The sequence below is a fragment of the Eleginops maclovinus genome, chromosome 14, assembly GCF_036324505.1.
Source record: "Eleginops maclovinus isolate JMC-PN-2008 ecotype Puerto Natales chromosome 14, JC_Emac_rtc_rv5, whole genome shotgun sequence".
Classification (NCBI taxonomy): domain Eukaryota; kingdom Metazoa; phylum Chordata; class Actinopteri; order Perciformes; family Eleginopidae; genus Eleginops; species Eleginops maclovinus.
In genome coordinates, this window is record NC_086362.1 from 13,587,991 (window position 1) to 13,611,409 (window position 23,419).

Here is a 23,419-nt window from a genome sequence, read left to right on the forward strand (position 1 = left end):
TATTAACAAACATAGATTAAGTGGCCACCTCTCAGTTCCATCCTCTATTTTCTGCTATGGATCTATAATTTAATACCTCATATTTCAAGACCTATGAAAACATGTTTGGTATAGTTCCTACGTATGCTTTCAACTCAATGATAATTGGAGATGTTGAGAACTGTTTGTGCAGGATTTTTATCCCAAGGATGCTGAGCTGCAACAAGTTAACCAAATCAGTACCGGAAATAAAGCAACTTTGACGTTAAAATAAAAGCACACTTTTATGGAGTTCAGTCGCACACTTTATATTGACTCAAATAATTTCAGACAACAATGCAGTCATTACATTTAAAGGATTCGTTTTGCTGAAAATAGCAACAGCTTGAACATATATACACATACCTCACCATTTACTGTTAGCAAAGGTAAATACCCAACATTCAGGCGTGTGACGCACTTAAAAATCATATGGATCTGTACGTTGACCCAAATTCGGCTTTTATTTTGTAGACACCTGGACCGGAAACGCTAAATTTCTTCTTCAGTCTAGCTTGTCACTGGGTACGTGACGTATATAAAATAGGCTTGACCGTCACGTACTACCGGCTGGCAGTGTTCAGAGGAGAGTCGGAAGAAGAGTGAGCAGGATATAGGCTGACATTTAACTTGACATTTAGTAAAAATAATAATAATAATAATAATAATAAACTAACTGTTAGCATGGCCAAGCCGCTGACAGACCAGGACAAGAGGAAGCAGATTTCAGTGAGGGGTCTTGCCGGAGTGGAAAACGTTACGGACCTAAAAACTAATTTCAACAGACACCTCCACTTCACCCTGGTGAAAGACCGAAATGTGGCCACCAAAAGGGACTACTACTTTGCCCTTGCAAACACGGTGCGGGACTTCCTGGTGGGCCGCTGGATCCGGACGCAGCAGCACTATTATGAGAAAGACCCCAAAGTAAGATGCCGCAGTCCTGCACGTACACACACACACACACACACACACACACACACACACACACACACACACACACACACACACACACACACACACACACACACACAGCTGACCTGAGAGCGGTGGGAGGGGATGCGCTGTGCTGCAGTAACACAACTAGGGACTACGTGTGTGTGTGTGTGTGTGTGTGGGCGCGTGCGTGCGTCTGTGTGCGTGCTCTTTTCTTCTTTGCTCCTTTTATCCATTTATAGTAATATCTCGTGCTTTGTCGTGCCCCAGTTTGAGTGAGTTTGTGAGGAAGGTGTGTTGAGTCTGCACACTGACATGTCCTCTGCTCTGTATCAAAGCTGTCTGTTACATAATGTTCTGCCCGTGCATTTGCAATGATAACCTTTATCTGATGTAATGTCCGCCATCAGGACAATGCACGGCCCCGGTGCGTCAAATGTGTGCAAAACAGCGATGTTAGCGAAGATGAGAAGACTCAACTGGTTGTTGAAATGTATACAGTATTACGAAACGCCCTCCTTCATTCATCCATCCATCCTCAGCAACTCACACTGCGCCTCACAAAATGGCCACACACTGGGCATACCCTTTCCAAAAAAACCACTGTAGTGCAACACAGTAGCTTTATTGTGTTACTGGAACAGGAGGCTGAATGGGGAAGTGCCCTCACCTGTATATTGAATTATACAAAAGCTGCACTGGTGCCAGTGTTGGAAGAAGAACTCAGATCCTTTACTAAAGTACAAATACTATGGTCTTAAAATACTCCCATTACAAGTCAAAGTCCTGATTTCATAATGTAACTTGAATAAAATAACAAAACTATAAGCATCAAAATAACCTTATGAACAACAAGTACTCATTCTGCACAATGGATCATTTCAGAATAATTTGAGGTACAGAAGTATGATCAGATTAGTAAGTTTCAAAAGTAAAAAGACTTTTCAGAGTTCTATATGATTATGTTTAAAATATTATTCAGTACATCTAAGAGCATTATAGTATTATAGTTGGCCAATTTGGAGCAGTTTACTGTAGATACTACATACCGTGTAGTTACAGTAGGCCTACTGCATCATACCGTATCAGCATGTGTTATCTATACAGTAAAGTGTTAAAATAAATATAGTGGAGTAAAAAGTACGATATTTGCCTCTAAAGTGGAGCGGAGTAGAAATAGCATTAAATGAAAATACTCAAAGTACAAATATATCAAAATAGTACTTAAAGTGCATTTACTCAAGTGGCACTTACTTTCCACCCCTTTCTGCTGCCCACTCACACTCACACTTAATCCACTGAAACTCCTTCTCATTAATCCTGTCTGCTGGACGCCCTGTTGTTACAACCTTTTGTAGTGCTGCCGGGCTTTTCTTCTTCTTCTTTTTTTATAGCTCTAAATAACTTTATGTATCCACATATGGGGACATTTGATTAAAAAGAACATTGAATCTTGGCTTTGAACATTTGGCTCATGATGAACCTCCTTACTAAAATGGCAGGTTGTACAGCCTGATACAGAGACAATGGGGACTTTTAAAAGGAAGAACATACATTTTAAAGAGGCGTCTGGAGTTAATGTGTATTTCTCTCGTCACCAAATCCCATTTAAATCCAAAAACCACAATTTCCTGATCTACTTATAATTGTGGTGTGTCTCTCCCAACCTGGCATATGTTATTCCTGTCTAATACTAAAGCCACCCTGTTGCACTGGGTGACCTGTGCTGTCATTGAACACACACTTCAGTTCATTTTGACTTTGGATACACTGTACCCAGCAGAGCACCAATGGATTAATGGATTAATCTGCCACTGAAAATAGTCCCAAATTAATGAACTGTTTTGTCTTGTTTTCTAAAAGCTACAGTGGCCGCCTGTTTATAAGGATAAGATTTAAACCAAATAAATTGTAAGCTGTTTTCATTGGGCTAACAGTGAGAATAAAATCATGCTGCATCATCCTATTAGAGGTTAAACGTCTCTGCTAGTTCTGGCTGTTAGGTGCAGTGTCACAGCTGGAAGTGAAGTGTATAATTTATGTTCGCAAATGTAAACTGTTCCCTGTTTATTACTTAATTTTAAGAGCTTTTACTTTGTTGATAAAACTAAAAGCAAAACAGAGCCACATACTGTACCTGATATACACAAAGCTCTCTGTCCTTAAAGAGTAGGCCTTTTAAGTAGACGTAGAGACTCTCCTCTCTTACACAAACTGATCACTGTTGTCTCTTTGTCTCATACTGTTTTGTGTCCTTTACATGACCCCCAACATCAGTCAGCTGAAGCATTAGAATTTGTCACATGGCCTGATGTCAGATACGTCCAGTATGAAGTTATACGTCTATTTATTCGCTATCATCAGTGCGTGTGAAGCCTGTGTTAACTCTCAGAGCTGTGAGCAGATGTTGTGCTGTGTCACATGTTCTCAGGTTTTGATCTACTTCTCTGTGAAGTGTGAGAGATATTGTTGGAGGAGCTGTCAGCAACAGCCCTGCCATTGTTGCCTCTGACAGCAGCTGTTGTTTCCAGAGATAATGTTGCAGGGCCATCAGGGACGCCAAATGGGGCTTGTGTGTGGTGTGTTATTATTAGTAGTGCGGAGGAATGTGAGGTGTCCTGTAGTGCTGTGTTTTGTGTATTTTCTTATCCTGACTAATTGTAGATGAAACTGTGGATATTGACACATTTTGGTACTGGTTTTGCATGGATATATAATATAAAAGAAAATATATAGAGGATAGCCAGCTGCAGAGAGTACTCAGATTGTGTACTTCAGTAAACGTAGAAGTATCAGAGTGTAGGAATCAGAATAAATGTGCATTGGTTACAGCAAGAAAAGAGCCAAAGGCAGCTTAATATTACCCAAGAAGCATGCATTAAAACATATTAAAGATACAAAAGCAAAAATTACACAATTTACAAGTAAAAGTCCTATATTGAAATCGTACTCAAGTATAAGTACAAAAGTATTAGCATCTAAATATATTTAAAGTACCAAAGGGAAAAGTAATCCTCATGCAGATTGACACATTCCAGAATAATATATATCATATGATTTGATTATAATTATTGATCTATAAATGTGTTTATCAAACTGGTGAAGCTTGACCTAATCTTAAAGGAAATGCACTTTTTGTTGACTTTTTTACATATATATGTGTCCATGGTGTGTAAGGAGACTCACAAAGTGTCAGAAAATACAACCCTCTCTCTTTTCCTCCTTACCCACATCTCTAAAAGCAGAGGTACAAACATCATAACCGAAATGTGGGCTGGCTTTCCACTGAACTCCTGGCAACGTCAAGTAGGCAGCTATGTGTGTGTTTGTGTATTCAGCAGGATGTCTGCAGGATGGACTTACAGTTGTTGTTTATATAATACATATAATGTCTCTGTTGTAGTGGTAAACACTGAGAAGAGTTTCAGAGATAATGCTGGATGTGGTTTGGAACAGAATATGGTGTTTAATCACGGCAGCGTTAAGCTGAGTTTCTCCTGGTAGAAAACTTTCGCAGAGGAGAGAGAGCTGCATGACGCTGCAAAGGGGCGTATACTATATAGAAATACTCAAGTAAAGTACCTCAGAATTGTACTGAAGTTTAGTGCTTGACTCAATGTAAGACTTCACACCTCAGGCCAGTTTTATCTGGTTTAAATGTAAAGAAGTCCAACATTGACAGGCTTTTTGTCTTTGTTTTCCTGCAGCGTGTCTACTACCTCTCCCTGGAGTTCTACATGGGCCGGACTCTGCAGAACACCATGGTGAACCTGGCCCTGGAGAACGCCTGCGATGAAGCCACATACCAGGTGAGGCATTAAAAAAACACAAGACACACAAATGAAAAAGCCCCTTATTATGAAGGGGACCTTGATGTGTTCACGCACTCGGCTCCACATTGATGAGAGTGCTTTTACGATTGAACAGACTATATAGACACCCAGGTACACAGGAGCATTAGTGACCCTGATGAGGAGTGAGTCAATCAGAATTCCAGTTCGTCCCAAAGGTGTTGGATGGGGTTGAGGTCAGGGCTCTGTGCAGTCCAGTCCAGGACTACTATTTATTTATGGAGCTGGCTTTGTGTATTGTCATGTTGCAACAGGAAAAGGAAAATATTGATGCCTGTAGAAATAATATTCCCTTACATGGGACTAAGAGGCTCTAACTATTATCTTCACAGGGTTGCCCACATGCTTTTTTCAGTACTGTAAATGCAGGACTTTCCAGAAAACAATCAACATGATTTAACAAACCGTTACTACATTTAACTAAATGATCTATGGGTATTAGACAGCCGGCTAGGAACCAAGGGATGATTCCTTTAAATGTACTTTACTTCCTGAGGCGATGAAGCTAACTGTGGTGTTAACACCAGTACCACATGTCTCATCCTGTGATGATGTGTCCTTCAGCTGGGTCTGGACATGGAGGAGCTGCAGGACATCGAGGAAGATGCCGGTCTAGGCAACGGTGGTCTGGGTCGTCTGGCAGGTGAGTTCCTGCTCCTCCTGATTGGCTGCTGTCAGACATTGATGTCTAGTTCTGTGGACAGACTTGCCTCATCAGCCCCCCCCCACCCTGTTGTTTCCTCAGCTTGTTTCCTGGACTCCATGGCCTCTCTGGGTCTGGCTGCTTACGGATACGGCATCCGCTACGAATTCGGAATCTTCAATCAGAAAATTGTCGACGGCTGGCAGGTAGGTTCAAGTTATGGTGCCCTGTTCCATTAAGTCTATGTTGCTTTGGATTGTGATTTAGTGAAAAAAAGCTCATTAAAAACTATGCAATGAACACAAAAGCACACCGTAATAAGCACTCTCTTGAACCCAAGAGGAACCAAAGAAAAAGGAACTCTGCTGATACAAACCGAGATATGGTTGTTTATAAGGGCTGTGTCTGATTATAGGAGCTGTGCTAACCCTAACCAATGAAAAAGGAACTTCCTAATACCATAGATACCTTACAAAAACCTGTTCATGAGTGATCGAGTGAGGGGGTGGGGAAATCTGTCCTGTGTAAAATAGGATCTGGACTGAGTGCAATGATGCCTCTTACAGGGGTTGACGACTAACTGTTCACAAGTCTGGCACATGGATCCTTTTTGTTATTGGCTGCTCTCACTGCCATATACCGTTTTATCTTGTCATGACAGACACATTTCAGGGGGGAGAACTGTGACAAGCCAAAGAGTGGGAACATTTTCCGAAGGGGGATAAAGAATGTGAATTCCAGGATATGTGGCATCAGAAAAATTGCTGCTAAAATGTCTTCAATTATGGAAGAGATGGACAGAGATCCAAAAGCTGTAGCTCCGTGTCTTAGAAAGATGCTAATGGCCAGTACAGACTACATGTTGGCTAAAATAGTTCTAGTTCTAGTCCACTGGAAGGATTCAATAGGTTATTCACTACAAAGGACTATTAAATCATCGTACATGTAAAGCATTTGGAAAATCAGTCGAATAGACAACCTATTTCACCCTCTTGGTAAAAGTATGGTTATTATATTATCATGTTTTATATGGATTATCAGTGATTATTGTGTAATACCACAGCGTCGTGTCTCCACAGGTGGAGGAAGCTGATGATTGGCTGCGCTACGGGAACCCCTGGGAGAAGGCCCGCCCTGAGTACATGCGTCCGGTCCATTACTACGGACGAGTGGAACACACAGATGAAGGAGTGAAGTGGGTCGACACACAGGTCAGTGTGAACACACACCAGAACTGACCTTTATTTACAATGTGAAGGGCTCAGGGAGTGAAATTAATTTACAAATAATCCCTTTTTAATAATCTCTTCTGACGCCTTGCAGGTGGAAATGTTATTCTGTATTATCTTTTTGTGTTGTGGACGTCTCTGGGTGCTGACTCGATCCTCTTTGTAAACATTTAGCAGCCAGGGGTCACATTCTAACCTCCAAGAGGAAGCTAAGAAATGGAGGGCCCAACAGAAACCAATTCTTAGACTAAGGAACAATAACCAGTGTATTAAATATCTATTTTTAATGCTGATTCAGGTGGTTCTGGCTCTCCCCTATGACACCCCAGTCCCCGGCTACAGGAACAACATCGTGAACACCATGAGGCTGTGGTCTGCTAAAGCCCCCTGTGACTTCAACCTCAAAGACTGTGAGTATTGTCATCTGTTCTGTTCCTCATTGACACACGGTAAATACATAAACATCTACTAAATATGATTCTTGTTGTTGTTCCACAGTTAATGTCGGTGGCTACATTCAGGCGGTGCTGGACAGAAACCTGGCTGAGAACATCTCCAGGGTTCTCTACCCCAACGACAATGTGAGTGGATCTTTACGAACCGTTTGGCTAATTCTCCTTTATTCCAATGTAGGGTCTCATTTGTGCAACTCTTATTCTGATCACATTATGCTCACAATACAAATACTATGGTCTTTAAAGGCTTAATTTCAAGTAAAAGTCCTGAATTAAAGATGTTACTTAAGTAGAAGTAGAGAAGTATTAGCAAAATGTACGTAGATTTGCAGAATGCATAATTGCTGTTTTTACAGTATTATTTTATTCTAAAATAATTATAGAATCCTGTTTGTATATCTAACAAATACATGCAGGATGGTTTAAACATTGTAGTTTTTCAATGCGGGTGGTAAAATACTGGGTATATTACCGGTACAGTACTGCATCTTATCATATTTTATTTTATACGTACAAAGTGACTGAGTGTTAAATAAATGAACTGGAGAGAGGAGAGGTAATGCCTCAAGTTGTAGTGGTGTATAAAATACAATTAGTCCATCCAGATATCTAACCCTCTATAAATGTGAGTTAACAAATACCTGAAATGTTACTCTACAGGAAAAACTGTGTTGCTCTTTAGGAAGAAAGAGTAGCCCAGAATAAGCAGCTTCACTGTCATTCAGACAACCTCTATCTCCAGCGCAGTGTTTATAGAATACAAATAGCAGCAATTTCAGTTGTGTCGATATCTCCTTGACAGTCCTCCTGTTTGTCCTCCAGTTCTTTGAAGGGAAGGAGCTGCGCCTGAAGCAGGAGTACTTTGTCGTCGCGGCAACTCTTCAAGACATCATCCGTCGATTCAAAGCCTCCAAGTTTGGGTCCACAGAGTTTGTGCGACTAGATCTTTCTACGCTGCCAGAAAAGGTGAGCAGTCCATCAAACCATCACACCATATCAAAGAGGATGATCTCAGTCCTTCACACGAACTGTTAATCTGAGAACCTATGTAGTAATCTAGTAATCTGTGTTTTATAAGTGTTACGTGGGTGTAATGGCAGTATAATGGGTAGTTACATGGGGAAAATAAGGGTGTAATATGAACCTGTTTTTGATTATGACTCTGGTGTGCAGGTGGCCATCCAGCTGAATGACACCCATCCTGCTCTGGCCATCCCTGAGCTGATGAGGACCCTGGTGGACATTGAGAAACTCTCCTGGGACAAGGTAAACGTTAGCAGAGCAGTGACATACAGTACAGGCGTCAGCATGGCTCAAACGCAGAGCCTGGGAACACAGTCCTTCCTGCAACCACTGTAACTGCAGTCTAACTGAATTGTGCTGCGGTCACTTGGGTCGCAATTCTGTCTCTTTGCATCCTTCAACACCGCACTAACAATGACTCAGCAGCTGGTGAGCACTGCAGATAGACAGTCAAAGCTGAAGGCATACACTGGGCAGAGTGTAAGAAAGTAAACTGACTAATATAGGATAATCTTTTCCAGAAAAAACACTGTGATTTTCCACAGAAATACAACACAATTTTCAGTTTTTGCCCACGGTAATGCACAGATTTTCATATTTCAGTGGTATGTGTGATATCTCTGTGTGCAGGCCTGGGATATTGTGGTTCGTACCTGTGCCTACACCAACCACACCGTCCTGCCTGAAGCCCTGGAGCGCTGGCCTGTCGACCTTTTCCAAAACCTGCTGCCCCGTCATCTGGAGATCATCTACGAGATCAACAGCAGGCACATGGAGGTACAAAAGGAGCTGGACTTAGATTTCTGAGGATTTACGAACTTATCGTTACAAACCAAAAATGTCAGAAAAAACCAACATAGTATAATAAGTTGAACATATCAGAAAAACAAGATAGCATGGATGTCCAAAATATCGATAAGAGGGGAAAAGGGCATATTATAACATGTGGAAAAAAACAACATAGTATACTATGTTTCAATATCAGAAAAACAACATAGTGCTGTATTTTGAAAAAAGATATCCAAAAAAACATGATTTAGTATTTTAAAATATCAACACATTTTAAAAAGTATAATATGTCAAAAAAAGTAATATCAGAAAAAGACGCGTGAAGAAGAAGAAGAAGCCATGGTATAGTATGTTGACAAATACATGTGAAAAACAACATAGTATAATATGTCAGAAATAGCAGTAGATTAAATAGAATTGCTTGTTGAAAATATGCAACAAAACTACATAGTATGCTATGTTGAAATAAAGTCATAGTATTTCATAGAATATTACAAAAACAACATAGTGTCATTTTGGAAAATTTGAGATGAAAAACACATAGCATAGTATGTCAGAGAGGTGCAAAAAACGCCTTAGTGTTCAAAATGAAATGGGCTCTTTCTTTGCCCATGCTTCACACTTCCACAAAGATTCATAAATGTCGGTGCAATAGTTTTTATTTCAAAGACAGAAAAAGTTCTGAATAACCCGATGTTTGCCTTTTGATGCTGGGCGTGGACAGTAGCAGAAACTAGAGACTAGCTAGTAAATGTTAGTCCTACCTAAAAAATGAAATTCCAATAAAAGGCAAACAGTTAGCAAGTGAGGACCCAGATATATTAGAACAGAAGAGTGGATTTTGGAAATACATTACAGACACAAACTCGACTCCAAATGAGTGATAGTGTTGATCCGTGTCCATAGCCAACTGTTTGCTAACATGTGAATGAGAACATGCATAACGTCTACATCTGCTGTGACGTCTCTTTTCTCCCCCCTTCAGCGCATCAGCAAGCTTTACCCTGGGGACCTGGACCGCCTGCGGAGAATGTCCCTGATCGAGGAAGGGGACAGCAAGAAAATCAACATGGCCCACCTGTGCATTGTGGGCTCTCACGCTGTCAACGGAGTGGCCCGCATCCACTCTGAGATCATCAAAGACACTGTGTAGGAGACCCTCATCTCTCCCCTTGTGTTGTGTCCAAGCATCCGGTTTATTTGTATCTGACATACTCTTTATTTTTTTGAATGATCAAAACCCAGATTTTGCTCCATAGAAACACTATTGCTGATAAGTGTGTCATTGCTGCTGCTCTCCTCAGGTTCAAGGACTTCTACGAGACAGACCCTGAAAAGTTTCAGAATAAGACCAATGGCATCACTCCGAGGCGCTGGCTGGTCATGTGCAACCCCGGCCTGGCAGAGGTCATCGCAGAGGTGTGTTTCTGTCAATACATTCAAGTGGGAGCAGTTATTTCAGGAGTACAGGTTTCTGGAAGTGAAGTCCTGTTTATTTTCTGCATAGACGACATTAGCTAATGCACATTTGGAGCTCACCCAAAGCTCGGATTAAATTTATGTACACTGCGGATTTACTCAGTAGTTTCCTGCCAAATACTAATGTTATTATATTTTTATGTAGAGGATTGGTGAGGAATACATCCGTGACCTGGACCAGCTGAAGCAGCTTCTGGAATTTGTGGACGATGACACCTTCATTCGAGATGTTGCCAAAGTCAAACAGGTGAGATGATGATGATGATGATAATAATACATGGTGTTTATATAGCGCTTTTCCTGGTGCTCAAAGACTCTTTACAAGCAAGTAAAGAAGATAACGAAAAAATAGTGCTTAGCCAGGTAGAGGAGGGGCAGGTGGGTAGAGGATAAGCAGTTGAAGGCTAGAGGCAAAAGGTGAGTTTTTTTTAAGGGCTTTTTTGAATGATGAAAGAGTGTATAGTAGGTTAACGTGAGGAAGGAAAGTGAGGTTTGTGTCGAGGATGATGAGTTCTGATTGGTTGCAGTTGAGAAAATAGTTTTGCATCCATATTTTAATGTCAGTGAGGCGATTGGTGAGTTGGGAGTGTGTGGTTGCAGAAATAGATTTAGAGCTGGGTGTCATCGCCATAAGAGTTGGTGGTGACGGAGAATTTGTCCAGAAGGGAGGATGTAGATGATGAAGAGCAGGGCACCGAGTACAGAGCCCTGGGGGACACAGTGGGTTACGGAAGCTGAGGGGGATTTGCAGTTGTTGATGGAGATGAATTGATGTCTGTCGGAGAGATGTGATTTAAACCAGGAGAGAGCGAGGAGATGTTTGTCTAACTGAAGAAAGGTGATGTTCCGCCCTTCTGTTTGTTTCTGATCCCTCCCTTTGTTTGTCCTCAACTTGTAGGAGAACAAGATGAAGTTTGCTGCCCATCTTGAAGAGCAATACAAGGTGAAGATCAACCCCAACTCCATGTTTGATGTCCAGGTGAAGAGGATCCACGAGTACAAGAGACAGCTGCTCAACTGCCTGCACATCATCACGCTGTACAACCGTGGGTGCTTTTTACATAAGCTGGCAGCTTCTTATAAAGTAAACTCGGATTCAGAGTTCAACCATAAGCTTTTGTGTTTTATCAGGAATCAAGAAGGAACCCAAGAAGGCATGGACCCCCAGGACTATCATGATTGGAGGAAAGGTGAGTGGTGTTAGAAGTCATACATTGCATTTGTTTTTTTAGTTTCAGACCATGAGTGGATAACTGGTCTACTGGGCACAGGCCAAAAAGGACCATAAAATGACCCCAAAGAAACAATAATCTATACAAAGAGACCACACGACTGCAAGGAGACACTACATGTCCTTTTAATAGACGCAAAAGGATGTTATAGGTGGTTCAAAAATGGGCAAAAGCAAGTTAGAATCAAACTGATTTTCTCAAGAATTATTTAAAGTTTCAAAATAGCAACTCTAACAATCTCATCAATAAACAGGTGTGTTCGTACATTTGGGTCATTTCCCTTAATAGTCTTTATCTGTAAGTTTATTCAACAATTGCATCAACAAGACACATTTTACAACATGCACAGACCAAGCATTGTCTCCAAATAGAGCTGTGATTACAGTCATATAATTAGTTTAATGTGGACTGATCATTATAGAGAAATGTTTGGCTGTAAATGTAAGGTTTTAGCTGCTAAATGTAGTGCTGTTATTATGTACTGATGAGACCTAATCGTACCTATAATGCTAAATATTCAGCAAAAACAATGAACAGATCATTTCTTCTCCTCATCCTGCAAACATTATTGATACCTGGAGTATTCTTCAGCCAGGTTTTGGTGTAGTGTTTTTGAAGATGCTCTCCTGTGTGTTCAGGCGGCTCCAGGATACCACACTGCCAAGATGATCATCAAGCTGATCACATCCATCGGAGACATTGTGAATAACGACCCTGTGGTGGGAGATCGCCTCAAGGTCATCTACCTGGAGAACTACCGCGTCACTCTGGCTGAGAAGGGTAACAAATACTTACTTCATGATCTGACTTCGGGATAAGCTGTTTTGTGAAATGTTAAGGGCTTAGAGCGGGGGTGTCAAGCATACGGGATGACTTTGCAAAGTGTGAAAATTACATAAAAGACATTAACTGCAATTTTCTCAACTCTTATATACGTTTTGTATGTATAAATTGAGAGTAAAACTTCATCTTAAATCTCCTGTCTGCAGTCATTCCAGCATCCGACCTGTCAGAGCAGATCTCCACAGCTGGCACTGAGGCCTCTGGCACCGGGAACATGAAGTTCATGCTGAACGGGGCCCTCACCATCGGCACCATGGATGGAGCCAACGTGGAGATGGCAGAGGAAGCTGGAGAGGAGAACCTCTTCATCTTCGGCATGAGAGTGCCAGATGTGGAGGCCATGGACAAGAAGGGGTGAGCTTCAACCCAACAAATATGAATGCTGCAGCTTATTGGGGTGTCCTGTTTCACATGTCTCCTTTATGTCTCATGATTGTATTTTTATTTCAAAACATCGAATGTGCCCATGATGTGATGGATATCTTTTATCTACAGTTATGACGCTGCGTCTTACTATAACCGTCTCCCCGAGCTGAAGCAGGCCATGGACCAGATCTCAGGGGGCTTCTTCAGCCCCCGAGAGCCCGACCTCTTCAAAGACCTGGTCAGCATGCTGATGCAGCACGACAGGTGGGGGCACACTGCTGACACTGACGACTCAGCACTTTGTCATGCAGTCATCAGTGTATCACTGTCAGCCACTGCCTCATAAAGGGGACGGAAGCTGTGGAATATGACTCTGTGAAGCAAGTCATCATCGTCCCAGAAAGTCAAATGGCAGAGGCTGTATGAACTGATTGGCAACCATCTTGTTTGGAACGTTAGAGATAGTTTGATGGTTTTAAATGGGGCTATATGAGATGCTTACCTTAAGTAAGAGTAATAACTGCAGTAGATAGAGGCAACCAATCCAAACTATCCCTTTAATGTCTCAAATAAACTACTGATGTCTTTTTTTGCAGGTTCAAGGTGTTTGCAGACTATGAAGCCTACATCAAATGTCAAGACAGAGTCAGCGCTCTCTACAAGGTCAGTGTCAGCAAGAGGAGATCAGGATGAGCTCAAATATATTTGTTCTTAAGAAGCACAAATATTTGATGAAATCACTTAGTTTCTGCTTTATTTCCTTATTATATACTCCGTATTCAATGCTTTATTTTACTTATATACTACTATCTGATTTATATTCTGTGTGAGACTGAACCATTATATATATATATATATATATATTACTCTTAATGGCACTAATATACTTTTACATATGGTACTACAATATACTGTTTCAATCACTTTGCAGCGCGACATTGGAGAAACAACACAATAAATAAGACTCATTAATGAAAAAGATATATATATATAATTAACTGTAGACATTATTGTGATATTGAATTTGAAAGTGATAATGATATATTATAATCTAACATAATATACTGTATTGTATTATACTGTAACCTGAGTGTAGGTAAGGGATGCCTGGTTCTATATTATTTTATTAACTACCCTACTATTTCTCAGGATTAAGTTAGGTTAATTATATTTTAAATCTCTTCCTTTCTTCTTTCAGGACCCTAAAGCGTGGACCAAGATGGTGATCCATAACATCGCGGGCTGTGGTAAATTCTCCAGCGACCGCACCATTTCCCAGTATGCCCGGGAGATCTGGGGCATGGAGCCCAGCCTGGAGAAGATCGCCGCCCCCGACGATCCTCGCTAAACCTCAGCAGCCTCCTCCACCCACTGTAGCTCACCTGCGGTCCAACCACTGGAGAAAAACCCTGTAGCTTTTCACTTGTGGCATTATATCTTTACATAAATAAGCGCTCTCACTCCCCGTTGATCTTGGAGTAGCATGTTTTGAACTGGGTTTTTTTCCATCTATATTTCTCTCCGTGCACCAGCAATTCATATTGTCACTGTTGGGTAAAGAACCCTTTTCCTACATACAAGCCTTTCAGCCAGATTACCTTGGAATCATGGGGATTTTAGTTGGGCACTGTAAGAAAATAAATAAGTATATATTTATGATTTTGCTCCAACAATTCTCCCGTTATCCAAAATGTCCAACTAGTGTTTGGAAATAGGTCAAAACATCAAGAACTGACACCTTTTTAAAATGCTTTAACAGATACCGGGATTAGGTCTTTAACCAAACAGTGATTTTAACCTTTATTCTAAATACATATTTTTCTACTTCTGATCAGAACAAACTTCAGCACTGTTATGCTTTCAAACCAACACGTCTTCCACCATGACGGAGAGAAGTGATGCTTAGGGGTTGATGAAGGGAACTGAGACTAGGTGGTGTTGGATGGAAGCCTGGTCTCCATTTTACCGCAGATTAACATCATTATTATCATTATTATTAACATTATTATACTCAAAGACTCCGCCCGGTTATGTTTCATGGTGTCTGCTGAATATATCCGTGTATCCATCCATCCTGTGTGTCAGCATGTCTCATCCTAAACGTGTTATAAATTAACAAAGCCTTCTCTGCCTAAGTCTAAGTGACTGAATTCCTCTTGAAAATGTGTGTGTTCTGTAATGTAGTGTGTGTATGTGTGTGTGTGTATGTATGTGTATACCATACTTGAGTCCATGACACTGTGGGTATCAGCTCCGTTGATGTACTGTAACAGCGTATAGTCCTGCTAAAGCTACTGCATAATACTGTCCACTGTAGTGCTGCTGCAGAGACTGCAGCAGAGACGCCCGTACTGCTAACCCTAACATTTCTTTAGAAGACAAAGCTTTTGTTTTTTGTTTTTGTCAATAAATGACAAAGCCATCAACAGCTCAGACGTGTGCTTTCATTGTGCTACTCCATATTGACACATCAAACATTCAGAATCAGACATCCTTTTAGTCCTGCAGCAGGGAAATGTAAAGCGTAATGTCAATGGTGACAGGTAGAAGGCACAAAAAAAAAAGTAGGCTAACGTATTGAAAATAGAGACAAGATTGCATTAATACAATATCAAAATAAAGACAAATAAGTTAATATATACGGTTAAAAATAAGTTAAATTAGCATTTAAAAGGTAATTGAACAGATAGAGGTGTTTAGATTGTACATCATGTCTGTATCACAATGATTATTGCCCTACAGCGGAGTGAAGAAGCAGCCAGAGTAACAATAGAATGCAAAATAGGCTGCAGCATATTGCACCATATTGTAATAGTCTGTATTGTGTGGTGGTCTACCAGGGGCATTCATCCAACATGTAAGGTAATCATGGATTTAATTCCTTCTATGAATAGGTTGGGGGTTGGAGGAAGAGGAGAAAAGACAATGTGCAATGTATTTTAGAGATTAATGTCTTTTGAAGCAACAAAACTAATACATTTAGAAAACTGATCACCAGAATGTATTTTCAGTCTTTATAGCCTCTCGGGCCTCCATAGTTAAAGGAACAGTCCTTCCGTCCTTTTGGATGATAAATTAACCAGATATTTCTGCATCAAATCTAGACTTTTTCAAAGCTGTCTCCTCCAGGAAAGCTGTAGGGGGACATTAAGAATGATGAAGCACATCCTGATGTCGTATCAGAAATGGCAGAACGAGAAGGTCCAGAGAGAGCAGTGAACAGACACAGTATTTCTACATCTTAAAGCTCACCTGTTATGCAAAATTCACTTTTTCAATGACTTTTAAACATAAATATGTGTCCCCTCTGCGTTAAGAGACTCTGAAAGTCCCAGGAACAAAGACCCCTCCCATTTTGTCCTGATCCATCTTTATAAAAACCTGTCTGAAAATCAGCTGATCAGATTTTGGCCACTTTGTGATGTCACAAGGTTTTTTGGGTTGTGCAACCATTAGCCGATAACCAACCAAGACCTGTCCACCTTATCACCTGAACCTCCTGCTAGAGCACTGTTGAGTTTTTTTTTAGACCAATCACCTCTCAGAGGGGCGTGGTCAGCAGCAGCTCATTAGCATTTAAAGCTGCAGACACAGACCAGCACTTTTGGAGCACTTTTGCGGTTTATGGGATGCTACAATGATCTGTTTGGTGTTTCAGCCAATCAGAGACATGTTCTGTATAGATCTGAGACCTGGAATATATTGTTGAAAGAGTATAACAGGGGACCATAGAGGTTTTAGAGAATGTGTATTCTACCAGCAGAGGGCAGAAGAGATCCTGGCCTGCTTTTTGTAATGGAAGGTGTTCTAGAAGGCTTCATTTTCACATCAACATCTTAAGATGTATTTTCTGTCTGTCTCTAACACCAGAGCAGAGATGGGAAACGTTTTTGTTCATTAATGGGCACATAATCGCATTTAAGAAAGAGGTTTGAGAGGCTAGAAGCAAAACATGGCTTATGAAGACACCTCCCATATCTATAATCATACATAGAAAAGAAACAAGACAGCAATAAAAAACAAAGATCGCATAATTATTAAATATTTCAAAAATGTATAGAAATCCACAAAGTGCTATAAAGTGCTTGTCATATATGTGTTTGTATATTATGTGTGTTTTGGTTAAGGGATGTCTGTCAATATGGAAGGTCCTGAGAGTGATTATGAAATATCAGTTAAAGTCTCATATATATGTAGCGTCAGATTAGATTAGATGTCATTTTCTCATCCCAAGACTGTGATTTTTTTGTCATATTAAAATGTTAACAGACATTTAACATACATTCAAAATATATAAAAATAGCATGAACCATGTACTACAAATAAACATACAGTATTTCAACTGTACAATACACAGTTAATATATATGCATAATAATAGAAGTAGTAGAAGTATCTCGCAATAGAGAACACACAGTATAAAATATAGAATGATTTAGTATAATTTAGTAAATATATAACACATTTTGATCCTGCAATTAAGAAGCAGCTTAAAAGTTGACATTGTCCGACGACAGGCTTTATTGGTGTCATAATTAACAAATGAGTGTTTCCACTGTCCTCTCACATGACTTTTGAAAAATCATTGATTTGGTGATTCCACTCGTGGCCTTGGACCTGTTGTTCCCACCCCTCCCAGCCAACATGATTGACAGTTGTCCATCACGACCGGCCCCCTCCTCCGCTCCCATATGTCATATTAAAGTCCCGTTGCCCCTCTGTGGTCTCAGTTCCCTCCACCTGATCCCCAACTCCTTCTCCCTGGGATGGACTGCAGTAACTACGGTAAGACATTATTTTATATCTCACTCTCCAGACTCCTTATTTCTTGTTTGTTTCAATCTGGCTCTAGAACTATCCATATTTTATGCCAACAACTAACTTTACCCACCCTATTTTAAAGCAGAACATGAGCTGTACACACTGATTGTTTTGTGATTAACTGTAATGTAGTTGTATTTGTAATTCTTTATTAATGTCTTCAATAAGTTTCTCTCAAATGTTTTTTATTAGTTTTAATAATCAATATGAAACAATATCCAAATCCTTATGTTGCTGTGTCGTTTATCTTCACATATAAAAGTCATGTCCACTTAAAGTATTTTTTAATGAATGAATAATTCCTAAGAAATAAATCGCCATACAGGTTGATTGTTGTTTGCACTCGATGCTGACTGATATACCTGTATGATTGGGATAATACATGCCTTGAATCAATTCAATATGTGGCTTTAATGCTTTGTGGTACATAACTAATAAACTGTGCATGTTGTAATAATGAGCACATGTACAGTGTAGTTGATCAGGGTGCAGTTTCAAACATCAGTAATGTGATGCTGAGTATAAACTCACAGAGAATTAAAGCACTTCCACACAGCTTTGAAGAACATATTATAATGCAGAAACTGTTCATGTCATCATTATGAGCATTATGTGGATCAGGTGATGACTATTTTAAACATCCATTAAGTTTCGTACATCACATGTAAGTGTAATGTATATCTACGGGATTGTTTTTTATACCTTAATAACTAAAAAACAACAACAAAATTAATCTATTTCTGTCTTATTAATTAACGGTGTAGAAACATAAGGCTGCGATCATAGATGCTAAAACAATAAGAAACGTGTCTGAAGAAGCAAGGGACTTAAACAATGGAAAACAAACATGAACAAAGTATGGAAAAAAATTAGACTAAAGTAATGAACAAAAATACAACAAAATCAGGTCAAAACATAAATAAGAAGAAAAACAAGAACAGGAACAGGAAAGAAGAAAAGGGGAGAGGGGTTTTATTTGAATGCAATTAAATGTTGCACATTTGTATACGAACCCACCTCTTTAATATCTGTTTAAGTTTCCACTTTTAACAATTGCACATATTTTATTTTACTCAGTGTATTATTATTATGAGGATTTTGTCATATTATACTGCACTGTACTTTTTTGGTATATCCAAATTTCAAGAAAATATTTCTATATATTTTAATCGTTTTTTTATAAAGGTTTAATTTTTGGGTTGTTTTTCCTAAATATATATTTAACCGTGTTTATATATGAACCATATACCCCAAGGCAAGTTCCTTTTATGTGTAAACGTACTTGGCAATAAACCTGATTTCCTGTTCTGATTTGAAGTTGCCTGAGGAGGATAGTAGCCAAAAGCAAAAACACATGTTTATATAAACACACATATCTGATGCATATTCACGTCATTGATGAAACTTAGGTTTCCTGAACAGTGGAACAGAGTGAGAGTTTTGGAAGTTGATTTATTGTGCTGTTGTCCCAGAGATGGATTCCCTGGAGGTCCCTCCTCTCACCCCCACCAGTAAGGAGGTCCTCAGCCAGGCGGTGAAGGCCAGTTTCGCTGGGTTTGCCCAGGAGAGAATCATCCATCACTTCCCACAGGGTACATTTTCCATAAATACAGTGGAGAACGCTGCCATTACTGATGATAAAGTGCAGTGTATGGTATCAGAGAGGAGGGTTTATTAACATCTGCGTATGTCCAAAACCAGAGGTGGAAAGTAACTAAGTACATTTACTCAAGTACAATTTGAAGGTACTTTACTTCAGTATCTATATTCTTTGCTACTTTGTACTTTTACTCCACTACAACTCAGAGGTAAATGGTGTACTTCTACTCCACTACATGTATTTAATCCCTTTAGTTACTTTACAGATCTGGATTAATGATGGTAAATATAATCAGCCCTTAAATCAGACTTTAGTTCACCTGAAGTAAATCCAGCAGCTACCCTGCAGTATACAAAGCCATTCAAACTAGCTGCACCTTTACCAGCTCTGAGAACACTTTAATGATCAATCATTATAAAACATATCAGAGATATTATTCTGAAATGGACCAATCAAACAATGACTACTTTTACTGTCGCTACTTTAAGTACATTTAGATGAGAGTACTTTCTACTTTCACTGGAGGAACATTTAGAATGCAGGACTTTTACTGTGACAGAGTATTCCTACACTCTGGTACTTCTACTTTACTCAAGTACAAGATCTGAGTACTTCTACTTTACTCAAGTACAAGATCTGAGTACTTCTACATTTACTCAAGTACAAGATCTGAGTACTCCTCCCCCCTCTGTGCAGATCCCACCCTGTGGTCAGAGTGGGAGGTAAACTACTGGCTGGACTGGTGCCAGGCGGAGTTTGGGCTCCAGGGCCTGGGCCCCGACCTGCGGGGCCTGCAGGGCGGTGAGCTGTGCAGCCTGCAGAGAGAGGCCTTCCTGGGCCTGATGTCCGACTGCACCGCGGGGGAGATCCTGTGGGAGCACCTGGAGACCATGAGGAGAGGTACAGACATTTATTTATTAGAGACAAAAACGGATTCCTCCACACTTTACTAAGAATGTACATTGTAGTTGCTTTGCTCCTTGAGCCTTTATTGGGCTTTATTTATACTACTTGGCGGCAGTACCTCAGTCTGGAGGGACTTGGCCGTAGGGTTGCTGGTTCAAGTCCCAAAGAAATGGAGTCCATTGAACCTTACATTGTTTTAATTTGGAGGCTTGTTTTTTTACTACATTATGTGCAATACCTTGTCTACTTGATGCCAAAATTGGTAAGTAAATAGGCAACTTTTTATGATAATCAATAAATAAATCAAAAATCGGACGGAGCTTTCCAGATGTAAAATGTTTCATCATATTAAAACACTCGACACTCAGTCCATACTGAAAATAATTCTCTATTTTTAATTGCTTTTTCTGTACTTACCACAAACACACATGTTTAGGCAGTCTTCGTGTATTGGCACATACATGTTCTTTATCTTAGTTCTCCAGTCCATGCCAATGATGCTGGAATAACAACACAGTGTTTTGTTGTATATCAATTTGATTCCAGAGAATGAGTTTGACTTCAGTTCTTCACTACCCACCTGCACTATACCGTCGTACTGCCAGCTTCAAATCAGCAAAGGTAATAATGTAAAGATGTCAGAGCAACCTTTGGCTACTGTAATTACCATAATTACCACTGCTTAAACATTGTTGCTTGTTATAATATTATCCTGAATAGTCTGATCGTGTTTCCTCAGAAAGCTTCTCAGACTACATCCAGGAGCACTCAGAGAAGAACAGTTACCATGTTCAGTTTCATCCCGCTGAGAGGACGGAGCTGCACACTCTGCGCCCGGTCACCATGCAACATAAGGACTACTATCTGATCACAACGGAAGATCCCAGCAGGAACCTGACCGCTGCTGCCGGACTGCAGGAGACAGGAGGGAACGGAGGTGAAAACACACATTTTTTTAAAAGGGGTTTCTGGAGACTGTGGCAAAGCTAAAAGAAAGGTGACTTCAAAACTAAATTGACCAGTTGGATAAAAACATGACTCCAAATGATATGATAGGCAACTATTTCCTGATTCTAAATGACAGAAATGTCATTTTAAGGATGTTGCAAAGTATCCCTGTCAAAGTTACCAAAAGAAAATGACTGGAATATGTGGAATTAGCAATATCAACTTGATAAAAAACAACCTTTTATCTTTGAAGTGTATATAATTCCTCAAATGTGTTTTCTGGCTGGACTCTCTTTAAAAAACAGCTCAACAACATTGAGTGGTTTGTAATTCAATATGGCCGACAGAAACTTTTATCATCATGACCTGAGTGCCCTCCCTCCTCCATTTGTGCCTTCACCGTTCAAAGTATTGTTTGTAAAAGTGAATGTCTTTCCCATGTTTCTCCTGTTGTTCTTACAGAGACTGACTCCGAAGTGGAGATTGCCCACAGTGACGACTCTGACGTTGGTGGCTCCTTGTTATGGACTGCTCCACTTCAGGATATAGAGTCAATGACAGAAGAGAGCATGTATCATGACATCTTCACCCTACCCTACCCACACAGGAGCTTCAAAGAATATATAGGCAACAAAACCGATCTGAGCAGAGCCGTGATACCAGCAGCTATCCTCGCTGGGTACACGGGTGAGTTGTGGCTGAACGAGGTAAAGTTTTCTGTCTCATGTGGATTACCATCAGTCTTTAATGTATTTTATCCTCCATGTTTCAACAGGAAGTGGTCCCATTCAGCTGTGGCAGTTCCTGCTGGAGCTTCTGACGGACCGCAACTGTCAGTCATGTATAAGCTGGACTGGAGATGGCTGGGAGTTCAAGCTGACGGACCCTGATGAGGTACAAAACATCTGTGGGTTCAACCAATATGGGACGTAATACACCATTGGCAAAGGTGTAAGAAGTACTCAGACCTTCTACTCGAGTAAAAGTACACTAAGTACCAGTATGTAGAAATACTCTGTTACAAGTTAAAGTCCTGCATTCAAAATGTAATTCTGTAGAAAAGTGTTAGCATCAAAATGTACTTAAAGTAAAAGTTCTAATTTTCCAGTATCAAGCCCATCAGATTAAAATATTACATGATTGAGTTATAATTATTAATGCATTAATGTCAATATTGCACTTGGTAAAGGCGGGATTATTTTAATGACAATGTACTGTAGCTTAATCTATAATAATACATAGGGATTTATTACTTCATTTATATTCTGTATTATAAATCCATACCTGCAACGTAGCTAATAACTACATTAGTAAAATAATAAATGTGGAGTAAAAAGTCAAATATACAGGAAACAGGAAAATAGTCCAGTACCACAAAATTGTACTTAAGTACAGTACCTAAGTACATGTACTTAGTTACATTCCACCACTGATCATAGGCAACGTTTGAAGAAGCAGGGGGGAATGAGAGTTTTGTCAAATGTTTAAAAAATAAGGTTGGAGATATTTTGCACATTTTATTTATTTGACCATGTTGAAATATTAGCTTCTGGTCTTGACAGTAGTAAGCTATGTTTTACTAACAGCTGCACTACACCTCACTACCTTGTGGTAAAGTTGTCAGATTTTCGTGTATTGCTAGATGACAAGGAACATGTGTTTAACATTTGAGCTAGGCTAACATTTCTCTCTGCTTTCAGCCTTTGTTTTAAGCTAGGCCTTTAGAGAGTTTCTTTAGCCCAATAATATTCCAGATTTTTACCGCAAAACCAACATATACTGTAATTTATATAAAGCTGAATTTATCCTTACACATCCTAAAGTAATATTGTGATACAGATTCTATATTGCCTGTTCAAAATATTTAACAGAGATGCAGACTTGGGTCTCATGACTTAAACTCTACTGAGACTCAAGTCACAAATTTCACCAACTCGACCTGATCAAATATAGTACTACATTTTTCTTTAGGTGGCCTTGCTGTGGGGTCAGAGGAAGAACAAACCCAAGATGAACTATGAGAAGCTCAGTCGCGGTCTCAGATACTACTACGACAAGAACATCATCCGCAAGACAGCAGGCAAACGCTACGTCTACCGCTTTGTGTGCAACCTGCAAGGCCTGCTGGGATATGAGCCTGGGGAGCTGCACGCCATGTTGGACATAAGTAACAAGAATCACTTATGACCACTGGCAGCAGGAGCAAAGAGACACCTTTTTATATGGGACACTTCAGTGTAAACTTTTTTTTACCAGCTACCTTGATAATGAGAACCCGATA

At 40.0% G+C, this 23,419-nt stretch overlaps 2 protein-coding genes across 2 annotated transcripts; both read left to right on the forward strand.

Annotated features, from left to right (window-relative positions):
- Positions 1-562: 562 nt before the first annotated feature.
- Positions 563-15,297, forward strand: pygmb (phosphorylase, glycogen, muscle b). Its single transcript, XM_063900533.1, has 20 exons — positions 563-945; positions 4,662-4,763; positions 5,370-5,448; positions 5,551-5,654; positions 6,528-6,659; positions 6,976-7,087; positions 7,176-7,258; positions 7,955-8,098; positions 8,306-8,398; positions 8,786-8,932; positions 9,930-10,093; positions 10,249-10,363; positions 10,569-10,670; positions 11,322-11,469; positions 11,555-11,613; positions 12,294-12,435; positions 12,645-12,852; positions 12,994-13,128; positions 13,461-13,527; positions 14,063-15,297. The coding sequence occupies exons 1-20, from the start codon at positions 703-705 to the stop codon at positions 14,210-14,212; spliced, it is 2,529 nt and encodes an 842-aa protein (XP_063756603.1). The 5' UTR covers positions 563-702; the 3' UTR covers positions 14,213-15,297.
- A 3,861-nt stretch (positions 15,298-19,158) lies between these two features.
- LOC134876317 (protein c-ets-1-B-like) lies at positions 19,159-23,419 on the forward strand. The gene is made up of 7 exons (XM_063901308.1): positions 19,159-19,276; positions 19,981-20,184; positions 20,737-20,811; positions 20,930-21,127; positions 21,601-21,825; positions 21,914-22,032; positions 23,110-23,419. The coding sequence occupies exons 1-7, from the start codon at positions 19,159-19,161 to the stop codon at positions 23,323-23,325; spliced, it is 1,155 nt and encodes a 384-aa protein (XP_063757378.1). The 3' UTR covers positions 23,326-23,419.

Excerpts from the sequence above, each read along its gene's own strand:
- pygmb (XM_063900533.1), top strand. The coding sequence starts at position 703 with ATGGCCAAGCCGCTGACAGACCAGGACAAGAGGAAGCAGATTTCAGTG. Across the intron at positions 4,764-5,369 it reads GCGATGAAGCCACATACCAG|CTGGGTCTGGACATGGAGGA; the intron begins GTGAGGCATTAA and ends TGTGTCCTTCAG. Across the intron at positions 7,259-7,954 it reads TTCTCTACCCCAACGACAAT|TTCTTTGAAGGGAAGGAGCT; the intron begins GTGAGTGGATCT and ends TTTGTCCTCCAG.
- LOC134876317 (XM_063901308.1), top strand. The coding sequence starts at position 19,159 with ATGGATTCCCTGGAGGTCCCTCCTCTCACCCCCACCAGTAAGGAGGTC. Across the intron at positions 21,128-21,600 it reads GGAGACAGGAGGGAACGGAG|AGACTGACTCCGAAGTGGAG; the intron begins GTGAAAACACAC and ends TTGTTCTTACAG. Across the intron at positions 22,033-23,109 it reads AGCTGACGGACCCTGATGAG|GTGGCCTTGCTGTGGGGTCA; the intron begins GTACAAAACATC and ends ATTTTTCTTTAG.